The 14,427-nt window shown below is 40.1% G+C and overlaps 1 protein-coding gene across 1 annotated transcript in view; it reads left to right on the forward strand.

The window, feature by feature from the left end:
• The window catches only part of osr1 (odd-skipped related transcription factor 1), an 8,875-nt gene extending 853 nt beyond the window's left edge, over positions 1-8,022 (forward strand). The window contains exons 2-3 of the mRNA XM_060925164.1: positions 5,706-6,364; positions 6,842-8,022. Of these exons, the coding sequence (XP_060781147.1) occupies positions 5,748-6,364; positions 6,842-6,974 (750 nt within the window). The 5' untranslated portion in view covers positions 5,706-5,747 and the 3' untranslated portion in view covers positions 6,975-8,022. The remainder of the gene's footprint in view (positions 1-5,705; positions 6,365-6,841) is intronic.
• Positions 8,023-14,427: the final 6,405 nt, after the last annotated feature.

The raw sequence follows: 14,427 nt of genomic DNA on the forward strand, positions 1-14,427 counted from the left end.
CACAGAATATTTCCCTCAGAATGTGTGAATAAATTCTAAATCACTGCACTCCGTTATGTTCCATGGAAAGAAATGCATCGAAGCACGACACACGATTATTCGTTTTCTTTCAGACGGTTTTTTTAATGCAACTTTATTTTATACCTTTATTTAAGTCTTTAAAACGAATGAAAAAGTGAGGGACTGAGTGGCATGTTGGTGCTGAGTTTGCCCTGCGTGTCTCCCACTGAAGCGGCTCCAACTGCGTTAAAACACTGATTAATGGCTCTTATTATAGAGAGCAACAGTAAAATAAAAGCCAAGTGTCATTATTAGATTAAATATTTACATTCTTCCAAAAGCTCCAGATCATGAGCTCTGGCCAAACCAAACAATCTGCACCTGGATATTAAATACACATTATCAGGAGAACAGTTTATCACGGGATACAAGTCATTCCCACAGTGAAGGATCCGCTCATCTTCCTGCACAGGCGCGGGGTTTTTTAATGGTTTGTTTCTGTCATCAGATAAAACACATAAACAAAACAGCCTCAAATACAGTTTTTTAAATCTCTTTAAACAAGAATAATCTACAGGCTAAGAAGAAGAAAATAATAATAATAATAATAATAATAATAATAATAATAATAATAATAATAATAATAACTAGCTCGTGTTGAGTTAGCATAAGATTATTTGAAATTTACGCCTCCAAAAAAGTCACAATCTCCTTTTCATTTTTCACTCATCCATCAAATTAAATATAACAGCTTTAATCCTTCACAAAACGAAAAAAAAAAAAGAATAAATACACGGTGTTTAGTTTGATGTGTTTTTGTTAGCCAGGTGGCTAACCTGAGGGAACACCGGCGCCTCGCGCAGCTTCCGCTCACAGCCCGCGCTCGCGCCGCAGCAAGTGGTTTGGCGCGCGCGTCACCTTTCGCGCCCTTCAGCAACAAGGAAAGAATTCCTCACACTCGCGGGCTCGCGCTGATACAACACTGCGGAACAGACCGCGCGCAGTAACGGGACGCTGATCACTACTGATCACTGATCACTACTGCACTGATCACTACTGATCACTGATCACTACTGCACTGATCACTACTGATCACTGATCACTACTGCACTGATCACTACTGATCACTGATCACTACTGCACTGATCACTACTGATCACTGATCACTACTGCACTGATCACTACTGATCACTACTGATCACTACTGCACTGATCACTACTGATCACTACTGCACTGATCACTACTGCACTGATCACTACTGCACTGATCACTACTGATCACTACTGCACTGATCACTACTGCACTGATCACTACTGCACTGATCACTACTGATCACTGATCACTACTGATCACTGATCACTACTGCACTGATCACTACTGATCACTGATCACTACTGCACTGATCACTACTGATCACTACTGATCACTACTGCACTGATCACTACTGATCACTACTGCACTGATCACTACTGCACTGATCACTACTGCACTGATCACTACTGATCACTACTGCACTGATCACTACTGCACTGATCACTACTGATCACTACTGCACTGATCACTACTGCTCTGCACTGATCACTACTGCACTGATCACTACTGCTCTGCACTGATCACTACTGCACTGATCACTACTGCTCTGCACTGATCACTACTGCACTGATCACTACTGCTCTGCACTGATCACTACTGATCACTGCTGCTCACCAGTGTGCAGAAACAGTGCGGGGGGGCGAGGGCTGATCCGCGCGAGGACATTCCGGGGGTGAAAAATCACCTCAGTTAGCCGCTTTGCTAACAGATAAAACATATTAATGATAAGAAGAGGAGGAAGAGAAAAGGCAAACAAAACTAATATTTTCGCGATTTGTTTAGATTTTTTTTTTTTGCTTCCAAAGGATAGAAACTTTCATTATCGTGTTAAATAATTGTAAAAAAAAAGATGACACTCGGGCTAATTCTGAATGAATAAATAAACAAAAAGTTCTGAGATGAGTTGAGTCTTTGCCACTGACATGGCCACAGCACTAATTAGGAAGTTATCGAGATTTCTCGACATTTTACACATTTGGAGCAAGGGATTAGCGTCTAATTCGTCTGAATACACGTCCGTGTGTGTGTGTGTGTGTGTGTGTGTGTGTGTGAGTGTGTGAGTGAGTGAGTGTGTGTGAAGTGTTTGAGCCCTGATGGATCGCGTTCACACTTTTTCTCCTCAACACTCAGCTGGGAAAGACAGCAATCTGTTTTCAATGGTGTGTGTGTGTGTGTTTATTTATTTATATGCTACAGAAATAGTGAACATTTTCTTTCGACTTACAGTGAGCAAGGGTCACTCAGGGGCAGGTGGGCTGTATTTCAAACCTATACAACACGCTGCAGGCCTGCGTTAGTGTAATCTAGGGATTCTCAAGAAGTTTTAAGCTCAAAACCTTTACTAGTGCACTATTATAGTCGTGTGGCGCTCTAAAACTTCAGATTAGTTCACTCTATCAAGTGCACCAGATGTCGATTGTATGTCCATTTAATATCCAGATCCGTAGCGCGTGTACAAACGTACGGCCTGGGGTTACACGATGTAGTGCACTACACGCCCGTTAGGTCGATATACAGTACAGTATGACACACCCTATCTTTGAATGTTCTTCCTTTCATTACTCTCGATGTCGCGTACATAGTGCACTACATGCCCATTTCCTCTGACACCCTGATTCCTGTTCATCGCCTTCCCCTCAGATTAGGGTTTAGGGTGTGACACTGATTCCTCCTGCCATCGTGAATTTAAAATAAAAATCTAATTAGGTAATTAGCATGTAAAATTCATAGAACTAGGCACCCTTAAAAAGTGTCGCAGCTTATCGGTAATCCATCACAGTGAGACTGAATCAGGGTTATCTCTCACCTCACGGTGCTCGGTTCAAGGGCTTAGGGGCACTCGGGTGTAGCCTCTGCTCACTTCAAAGGGTTAAAGGTCTAGTGCTGATCTCCTCTAATGACCTGGCGAGTAAAAGTCAATTACTTCTGCACTGTGATCAGAGCTGCCCAAATCCCCAGGGGAGATCTGCACCGTAGGGAGCCTAATTAGGGCTGTTTCACTCTTTATTTTCTTCCCGAATGCTTTGTCGAGTCACATCTTTTCGTCAAAATCGGACGAAGATGCTTAAAACATATATTTAATAATTATAAAAATAATAACAACAGTACCAGGAAAAATATGTCATGTATCAGGGTATTCAGTAGTGAACATCTTACTCTGTGTAAGGGCACTACAAGGAGACTGAATGTCTTTTACATGCTGTGAAGTGCACTTGTTGTCTTTAACGGACAGCACAGCTATTATATTCAGTTCGACGCCCTTTGTAGTGCACTTCATGTCCAGTAGGGAGCTTCTTGGTATTCAGTTTGGGACCCTATGATCCCTGTATGAGCACTACCTTTTCAATAATAATAATAATAATAATAATAATAATAATAATGCAATATATTTCTTGCTTTAAGATTGCTCATTATCTCGTCTTGTCTCGTCTTCTTCTGCTTATCCGGGACCAGGCCGCGACCCGATTGCTCATTATATTGTATGAAATTTGTGTGTGTGTGTGTGTGTGTGCATGCATGCACTACATATTACAGCATATGTAGTAATTTTAATAATATATTATTTTTGTGCATTACACCAATTAGTGTTCAGGACAGGAACCGATTCTTCCTGACATCATAAATAAAAAAGAATCTCATGACAAAACTATGCATATTAAAATAATACTACATTTCAGCTCTCTCTACATTTTTGTTCACACAATGCCCTGAAGAATTCTTCACAGGATCTCCGTATCAATTCTAAAAGACATGGAAGCGGATAAAGACGAAGCTGTGACATGACCCGACATGATCCCGGTCCCTGGTTCTCGTGCACTCGAGGACGCTGAACGTGTGCGTCAGGATAAGGGAACGCTGCGTCGATCACGCACGAGTCAGACGTGGATAAAAATGACAAAACAAATCTTCGGACTTGAAGATTACACAAGGTGTCAGGATGTTTAGTTTTGCTGAGGTTTTTGCTCACAGAGCAGCAGAACCGTGCAATGAAAAAGGACAGATTTTTTAAATCAACATTTACAAAACAAATTATTCAGCGGCGTCCTGGAGAAAAGTCAAACGACTAATGAGTTTGGAGTTTGCATCCAGTCATCACTGATCATGGTCAGAAATGTTTACCATGATATGATTTCTTGTGAAATTGATATTACATCATCATCATCATCATCATCATCATCATCATCACTGATTTCAGACAAACTGCAGAGGAGGATGATGGTTACTTTACACACGAATCACTTCTTTTTGTAACGTTTTGCAAATTTACTGCAATATGATTGTCAGTGAAAATATTACAAGGTTTTTTTTTTAATATATCAATCTTCTTTATAGTTGGAATAAAACCTGGGAGTGTGTAAAGTAATTACATTCACATGGAGTTGAATTTCACCCCATAAGCCAGAAATGAGGAAACAAGTCAACGATCCTCAAGATACAGTAAACAAGCCCGAGTCGGAATGTGTGTGTGAGTGTGTGTCAATCATGTGGTTGAAACAAAGAGGTGTTATTGTGCTTTGTGTCGGTGTGTATAGGGCCAGATTAAACACTCGGTGCAGGTATGTCACTCTGCTCAGGCATCTTTCACTGTCTGTCAGCTCAGACGCCTAGGGCACATTTTCTACAGAACGCCTTCGCCAAAACACACACACACACACACACACACACACACACACACACACACACACACACACACACACACTTTTCCAGTATCACATTGTCAGACTTATTATGTATTTATTTTTTTTGACAAGTTTATGTTTTGATGTGCGTGTTCTTTCAGGCCAGGCGTCTTCAACATCTTTGACATTAATAAGTTAAATGGCTCAAGGAATCTGAAAAGAAGCATGTCTAAAACCAGGAAATCAATTAGCTACCTAGCTATAGACAGCAAATAAAATGTGTAAAGCTCAACAGCGAGTGAGGAGCAGGAGCAGGAACTGATGAAACATCAAGGTGTCCGATTCTGTCGATTTACTGTTTTGTGTCAAAATGTGTGGCTTGGTGTCATAGCTACCATTCTGGCACACTATTTCATGTCCCTATAAACCTATATCTGACTATTCAGTATGTTAGGATGCGTGTTTGTAATTGAAATCATTGTCATTTGACTGATGATTTATTGACATGCTATGCTAGCTTTGCACATTCCCATTGCGATCCATGAGAAATGCCACATGCTTTGGCATTGCTACTATTTTTGAGACACCGTTTTAAGTAAATGTATGTCGTTTGAAACCACGTACTTGTATGATGTTGGTCTGATTGGCAGTCACTGTGTTTTGACACACTAGTTAGCACAAACTGATGCCAATTTTGCACATTTCCATGGTGACCCATGAGAAACACAAGTCAATTTGGCATAGTTAGTATTTTGCTATGTGATTTGGGACGTATCCTGTGTACTTTCCCAATGATGCTTGCCTGATTGATCTGTATCTTGTATATTTTACTACTGGTATGCGAATTTTGTACATTAGCATAATAATTTGCTTATTTCGATGCACAAATTAGTGAATAAATGTGTGATTTTGCAACGTGGCCTTTTCATAAAAACTATTCCGGATCAACAAAATGAGGAACTAATTATTTATCTGGGCTAATTATTTTTCAGGCCACAGCGACTGCTGATTGACTTAGAATCCAACTCAGAGTCATGGGTAGTAAAACACTTCCTGCTCCTGTACCTCTTCATCCGTCCCTCCAACTGGCCAATTACTCCCTCCTCCAAACATCCAACGGCTTCCATCTTCCTGCCGATCAAATGCCCGGTATCTACAGCTTCAGCGCGCTTCATGCCGTCCATTTGCACCACTGGACGCTGGGATATCCTCCATTTTTGCCCCGCTGTACCTTCTCTCGTTTCCCTCTTCCCTCTATCCCACTCCTCCCTCAGCTTGTGCATCCAGCCAAACAGGAAGCGAAGAGCAAGCCGCGCTTTGACTTCGCCAACTTGGCCGCCGCAGCCACTCAGGAAGAGCCGCTGAAGGCCGAGGACCTGAGCGTGTCCGTTGGAGGTGGAGGGCACACGAACACGCCCTCCCTAGGCTGCCTACTTGACGTGGCCAAGCTGGCTTCGCCTGAGAGGAAGCCAAGCCGAGGGCGGCTGCCTTCCAAAACCAAGAAGGAGTTTGTGTGCAAGTTCTGCGGCCGCCATTTTACCAAGTCATACAATCTGCTGATCCATGAGCGCACACACACGGACGAGAGGCCATACACATGTGATATCTGCCACAAGGCCTTCAGGAGGCAAGATCATCTCCGAGACCACCGGTAAGAGACGCTTTTACCTCAAAAACATGGAACGATAACAATAAATTCACAGCATGATCTCCGTCCAACCCAACACCACACATTTTAATCTCAGTTTTCAGATATTTACTCTGATTTTCATGGGACGTAATGCACCTGGAGACTCCATCTTTTACACTCTAAAGACTGTTAGCAATAGAACTGTTTTAGATTTCTTCATGATTGTGTACCAGTAATGTATACTGATCTATCATCACACAGGTAATAGATTCATATTTCTTATTACACCCATCAACCTTGTCATGGCCATAAACTCCAGGCCAAATCACACCACTGATCTGATGGTGTTTAAGGAGCATTTAATGTGTTACAAGAACCTGATCACTGGAGATTTTGCCTCATATACTGAAAACAAGTGTTTAATGTGTATTTGTTTTTAAAATTTTAGACTAACAGGTCTCTCTCTCTCTCTCTCTCTCTCTCTCTCTCTCTCTGCAGATATATCCACTCCAAAGAGAAGCCATTCAAATGCCAGGAGTGTGGAAAAGGTTTCTGTCAGTCCAGGACTCTCGCCGTCCACAAAACATTACACATGCAAGTCAAAGAGCTCAAACCCGCCAAGATAAAGTGAGGTCACGCTGCATTAGCCAATGGGGACACTGGAAAGCCAAAGACCCGAGGACAGCAGCCAATAGCAATAGCAATGTGACCAAAGAGTGAAAGGTGCAAGACTCAAACTAATATGATATCAAAATATGGACTTGTGGGGCCAAGAGCTCTTGTTGAATCTGCAAACATACGGTGGTTCTGAATAAAAATCGGATTTTAAAAAGTGAGGTCAAGCTGAAACAGCCTGTGGGATCGCAGGAAATTCAGAACCACAAGGACTTCACCCAATAGCAAGAGCCAAAACCAAAATATGACTAAAGAGTGAAAGGTGCAAGACTCAAACGGATACCAAAAATATAGATGTATTTGTGGATCGCTGTGGATTTAAAGTGAAATCCAAACACCTCAATGACGTCAAGTGATCAACTGATAAAGTGGCTAGAAATCCAAAGACCTACAGGACATCAGCCAATAGTGAGAACCAAGTGCAAAAAGAAACCTGCTTAAAAAGCAAAAGGTGCTAAACTCCAGCTTACACAAAACCAAATAATGGATTTCTGAATCCGAGAGTTTGATGACTGTCCAAACACACAGCATTTTGGATAAAAACAGAGAGGTTGAGCAGAATCAGCCAGGGCATGAGGATCCCAGCAGTGCAAACCAAAGAGACTTGTTTAAGATGAACAAAGAGTGAAAGCTTACAGAGCAAGAGATGAATCGATATGATACCCAAATATGGATTAATGGATTGTTGAAGTTACAAAACAATGCGTAATTGGACACATTTGGATCTAAGTAGCGTTGGACTCAGACTTTTAGAAGCATAATCATCTTGGATTTACGGATTTGGAGAACTTTGGGATTTTGGTCGCGCCAGGAATGGATCAAATCCAGAGGCCAGACTCGAGTGTACAAAAATGTGATATCAGACTTTTCTCTGTCCACGCTGACAGATCCATCAGTTTATTGTTTATCGATTGAGTTTGGTTGATGAAGACCAATTTTCAGAAGCCCACTGAGGCTCTGTGACATCCACGACAATCATAAATACGAAAAGAAAAAAAAAACAACAGCAACAAACCAAAGCCATTAACTCTATTAGCCAAAGCCACATTCCAATTTTTGTAATTTTTTGTACAGATTAACTTTTTGTATAACTGTTATTTGGCACTTTAATCGGTTTATGGATTATTTACATATATCACTGGATTCCTTAAACTTATTTTAAAAAATAAATAGTCATTTTCTTAACAAAATATATTTGTGGAATTTAATGTCTGTGTTTTTTTCCCCCTCTTAAATCACACTTATTACCCAATCATCCATCAATCTCAGTAAAGGAGGTGTGGCCTACAGCAAAATGTAAATGATTTGAGTTAGCTGCAACTTTCAATGTTTCACACATTAGATCATCGATCACATGTTACACTGCACAGGGTATCTCAGAAGACGATGCACACCTTGAATCCATACGTCATGCTCTTAAAAAGTAGCGTTTCAACATGTTCAGCAATTTTATTTTAACTTTAAAATGACGGCGTTTCGTCAGAATAGAAAAACCTCCTGTACATAACTGTCTATTAGCACATCGTTCAAACAGCTATCCAAGCAGAACAGAACAAACCACACCATACTTGATAATTCGGTACAATGATTTATCAAAATATACTATTTGCATATGTGTCTCATGCTTTAGTTTTTGTCATCTCTCTCTTTTCGTGGGATGTTTGTGCTCTGTGCAAAAGTGATGATAAATATTTAATATCACAAAAGTGAACACGATGCACACAATAAAACACAGATCTGATTTAAACCTTTGATATACATCATCGACGCAAAGGCATGGAGCGCAGTTTATTGCACATATGCAGTATTATTATTCTTATGCAGCATTTGTCTAAACATGCAAACAATGGAAGGTGGATCTGTTTAGCCAGTTTGGAGTTTGGCAGCATTGCCAACAAGTTCACAACAAGGCGTAATGCTATAAACACAACATGATAACACACTGCACAGTGAAATGAGTATAAACACAATAAACTCAGCATCGGCATATTGTAAACTGAGCAGAAATACAGAGCAGGAGCTTGTAGCTGGAATTCAACAGGTGGACGTGTGATCTATTCCGAGTTACTGTTTTACAAAATAACACACAATCTTTCCTTTTTTCATAAATATCTGCTAAAATTGGCATACGCATGCGGCTAATGACATGCTTTCACAAGGTAGAAAATCTGTCTTCAAACTTTGGTGGGTGTGGCCTGAGGGGTGGAGTGATATAAAACTGGACAAATCATAAATTTATTAGCCAGCCTACCAAGCAAGTCAACACTCCAATGTGAGCCTGGTCCTGTGTTTTGGTTTCCCAGCAGTGCGATTAACAAATGACAACTTGCAATGAAGCATTTTGTGTTTTGCAGCCACAACAAAATAATATTTTTCTCAAAAATTTCAGCTAAGAGACATGGTGACCTTCGTAGCACTTAAAAACGTGTCTCGCTATTGCTTGATATTGTGATATTTGCTCAAATCGGTCTGTTTATACATCCCTTCATTTTCCTTTTTCTGGAAATATCACATAACATCAATTGAAGCTAATTTGTTTGTCTGGTAAAAACATGAAAAATGTGTGAGTCGTGCAGCAGGTGGTGGGAATCAAACAGAAAAAAAACAACAGCACGATGTTTTGCAACAGTGAGAATTTGCTGTAACAACTTTTATGTTTAAACAAATATGAAAAAATGGAGAAAGTTGAGTATTTTTGTTCTTAAGTTAAAAAAAAAAAACTTTGGTGATCAATCCATAAACACTGAACATTTTTTCCACCTGGTAACTATAAACGAATAAATGAACGAATGAAAGAAAAAGTGACAGCCTGGATATACACAGCATGTTTGTCCCATGTGCCTGTTCTTGTTCCAAGATGGCCACATTGGTTCCAGTATTCTGAAAGGTTTTGGAAAAACAACCCAGAATAGACTTTATGAATTTTGTCTGAGTTTTACAAGTTTTTATTATTTTTTTAAATTCCAGATTTATTAAGTAATCTAAAGTATTTGGGACATTTTCCAGTTTGGTTTTCCCAATGACTCAGAGTCAATCAGTGTTCTCAAGGAACTAGCGGAGTTGGACAGACAGATACGTAGTTCTGTTTTTATTGATGAACTCTGACACTCGTGCGGCATGTCAGGATCGAGAAAAGGACTCCGTAGAGAGTTTAAATGCAAGCTTTTGAATGCGACTCCTAGCAACCTTTCAAAATTACAACACAGAAAATCTTCATAGTTTGAGCAATATTCATAATATTAAGGAGGAGATTATGACACCATCAGGAATCAAGCCCTAGTTTGGAAACCCCTGAGCTACACGATGTTTAGTTCACATTTACAGGTGACAGGAAGTCCCACTGTGTTCTGACATCTTCATTCCTGCCTCCCTCGGCAGCCTCCTCCAGACATTAATACAAGGGAAGTGCCATGTATGTGTGTGTGTGTGTGTGTGTGTGTGTGTGTGTGTCTTCCTACAGGTCAATTTCTGCTGCAAGTGTCTTCAATTTGTGTATTCAGACACACAAAAGGCCATGGTGGTATACTCATTAACAGTGAAAACAACCCATTCCCTCACACACACACACACACACACACACACACACACACACACACACACACACACACACACACACACACACAGAGGCATACAGCTTTGAAGCTAGGTAGTGTGTCTGAATGCTTTCAGGAAGGCAGGATGTGTATTAGACTTGGTTAAAACATCTAGTATATTTGTAAGTAATCGGGTGACTTGAGGGTCAGCGTGTGTGTGCGCGCGCACGCTAAAGAAATTATAAGGCACACAAAATCACTCACACGTTTAAAGAAAGTAAATCAACAGTAAAAACAATACAATTAACACACTCTCGATGTAAGTGGTTAGAGTACACTGAGACGACACTGTTGCTAAGCAACTGAAAAACAAAGACTCCAAACTGAGGGCTCAGCCTAAAAACCGCGCAAGTGCATGGACCTAAAAGTCTTTAATACGGGTGATGGGAAGACATTCTGACACAGGAAATGACATAAAAAGATTCGGAATGTCAACATTTACCTCAGATATGTTGATAAATTACTAAAAAAAAAAAGATACTGAATGGCTAAAATGATACTGTGTTTATACTTAGCAATGAGTGCTAACCCAAAATTTTGTGGGTTTCCACATCCAGAAACATGGCAGAATCTGTGATAAATCTGAAAATTTTGTTTGGTTATTTATTTTTTGTGACATGTAAAGTCAACCTGGTAGTCTCACTATGTAGAAATCTGACATGTAGAGATTCTGTAAACACACACACACACACACACACACACACACACACACACACACACACACACACCTCCATGCTTAAACACACAAACACACCCCCTCATCTTAGCAGGAATGCTAAACCCGAATAAACACTCACGCTCCTAAACGTTGCTTTTCCTCTTCACACTTCAGCTATGTGCTAATTAGGAAGTGATCAGCTTAATGAACATGAACATCAAAGTCAAAACACAATGAAGACACTGGAGTGAGTTTGAGAAAACACACACACACACACACACACACACACACACACACACACACACACACACACACACACACACGCACGCAAGCTAGCTAGCTAAATATGGCTATGCTTCAGCTGAACTCACCTCAGCAACCAAAGCCAAGGTTGTGTTCCAAATCCCAAAGGCACATTTGCTAACTTCCCTTCACTTCACATCATCAATATAATGATGAAAGTTTCAAAACTGTAACTGTAAATTTTGTGTATTCTGATACTAAGTTGTCGGAACGTTGTTCCTTTCCTCTGCTGGTTAAATATCAAGCTTCCTACTTAGCATGCTAGGTATTTAGCCAGCTAAGAATCTGTTTCACGACAGTGTCCCTGCTCCTGAGATCACATCCGGACCCATGCACTGCATGTTGTGATGCTGATGATGCACCTTTTCCGAGTTGTCTGAAACAAAGTTGACGAAGGCGCGCCGGAAACCAGCAGTGGAGCGCTGTACATCTTTTTCAAATTAACGCTAACAGTGAACTTAACCTCAGTAACCAAAACAAGATCGTCTGTCCTGTCATTTAAAAACAAAAAAAGCTCATTTTATTCAAACCAAAATTTTTCCTCATGGGGATCATGTCTGAAATTTCATTTTTTCCTGCGTTGGCGGAGACATTCGGGCCTGTTTTTGTGAAAGTCTGACACAACAGCTGTGTTTTCTTTGGGTGCTTATAGTGTGTGTGTGTGTGTGTGTGGTTGTATGCATGACGTGAGCTGCCATGCCATATTCCTGAAAATGTAAAGCTGTCTAGCTTCCTGTTAACATTCATCATTTATATAAAAAAACAAAACAAAACAACATTTAACATTTTCTTTCTGATGTGTCACATGACATCCGGAGATTTTAATTCAAATTAAGTCATTAGTCACATGATTTCTGGATGCAGTAACTACCGATGCATGTGTGTATTATACAGCTACAAGTGTTTTACTGGGAAATACACCACTCATATTTTTCATTCGAGCTCCATCCGGGACATGGAGAACCAAAACTGGGACATAAATCTCTATATGTCGTTTGTGAGGAAATCGCTGAATTGTTTTGATAAATTTGGGGACTTTTTGTTTGTGAATGTGTTGATATAATAAAAAAAAAATCACATGTTGGACTGAAAATATGAAGTTTATCTTCTCATGTTGAAAAACTCGCATTTTTCATACGAAATCTATCGCGGATCTGAGTGACATATTTAAATAATATCAGCTGGCTTTTTGTCGTGTTCTATCAGATATATTCCATTCAGCGAGCATGATACTGAACGAGTCAAAGACAAGTAGCTGAATGGAATATATCTGATAGACCACGAAATAAAGCCAGCCAATTTTATTATTATTATTATTATTATTATTATTATTATTATTATTATACATACACATTGCTTTCAGGTGTTCACACATCACACACATCATCTTTCTCTTTCAAAATTCTCTCAAAATCTTCCGTATTTAACAAAGCAAACCTGGCGGCTATGTTGTTTACAAATTGTCACAGTCGTTCGCTAGCACAGAAGTTTTACGTCTCCGACATGTGATGTCATGTTGTCTTGACAACCATGCAATATCATAAACCATATTCAACGCTCATTATCTATTGGGTAGAGTGATGTAATACACATAGGATAAGCGATATGCGAACAATATTGCATGCTATCAAACCAAATGAATGAAACCCGCTAGAAGGGAACAGAACGCATGTTTTTATTCCATCGAAAAGTATCCTGTATGTATAATAATTCCCAATATTTCTCTCCGATGATGTCACTCCCATTGTTTTCCTGCTGTCTAGATGCATGTTGTTGAAATGGCGAACCGGTTCAAAATTAAATTCATTTGATTCACTTGTGGGTTTTTTTTGTGGATGTGTCCATATAATATAAAGAACATTATACGTTGGCTTGAAGACATGAAGTTTATCTTCTCCTGTTGAAAATATTTTCACTGGTTCACTTCACTCGTGATATATATTCACTGCTCGAAGGTACACTTCATGCCACTGTGTAATATCCTCTAGGTATATAAAACTAGTGCATCTAAAAAATTTGAATACCATGAAAAAGTACATTCTTTTTGTGATTTAATTCAAAAAGGTACATTTTTATATATTCTATATTCATTAAACATAAAGTAAAATATTTCAAGCCTTTTTTTTGTTTTAATTTTGATGATTATGGCTTATATCTCAGAGCTCATGTCCTGTGGTATCTGGCACCAAGACACTGGTAGCTTCAGTCCTATAACATTGTGAGGTGGAGCCTCCATGGATCGGACTTGTTTGTCCAGCACATCCCACAGATGCTCGATCGGATTAAGATCTGAGGGATTTGGAGGCCGAGTCGACACCTTGAACTCTGTCATGTTCCTCACACCATTCCTGAACAGTTTTTGCAGCATGGCAGGACGCATTATCCAGGAGAAAAACAGCACCAGGACCCGAGGTTTCCCCGCAGAACATTGCCCAGAGCTTCATACCAGCTTGCCTTCTTCTCATAGTGCATCCTGGTGCCACCTCTATTCCAGGTAAGTGACACATGATGGAAAAGAAAACATAATTCATCAGATCAGATCACCTTCTTACAGTGTTCCAGGGTTCAGTTTTGATGCTCCTGTGCCCATTGTAGGTCTTTCGGTGGTGTAAATGGTGTACAGGACTCAGTATGGGCTCTCTGACCAGTCTGTGGTTGCGCAGCTCCACACACAGCAAACTGCGAAACATTGTGTGTTCTGATCCTTTTTATCAGAGCCAGGATTCACTTTTTTTCAGGAATTTGTGCAACAGTAGCTTGGACCAGACAGGTCCAAGCTACTTCGCCTTCGCTCCCCACACACATCACTGAGCCTTGTGCACCCATGACCCTGTCACTTGTTCACCAGTTGTCCT

The sequence above is a fragment of the Neoarius graeffei genome, chromosome 7 (assembly GCF_027579695.1).
Source record: "Neoarius graeffei isolate fNeoGra1 chromosome 7, fNeoGra1.pri, whole genome shotgun sequence".
Lineage (NCBI taxonomy): Eukaryota > Metazoa > Chordata > Actinopteri > Siluriformes > Ariidae > Neoarius > Neoarius graeffei.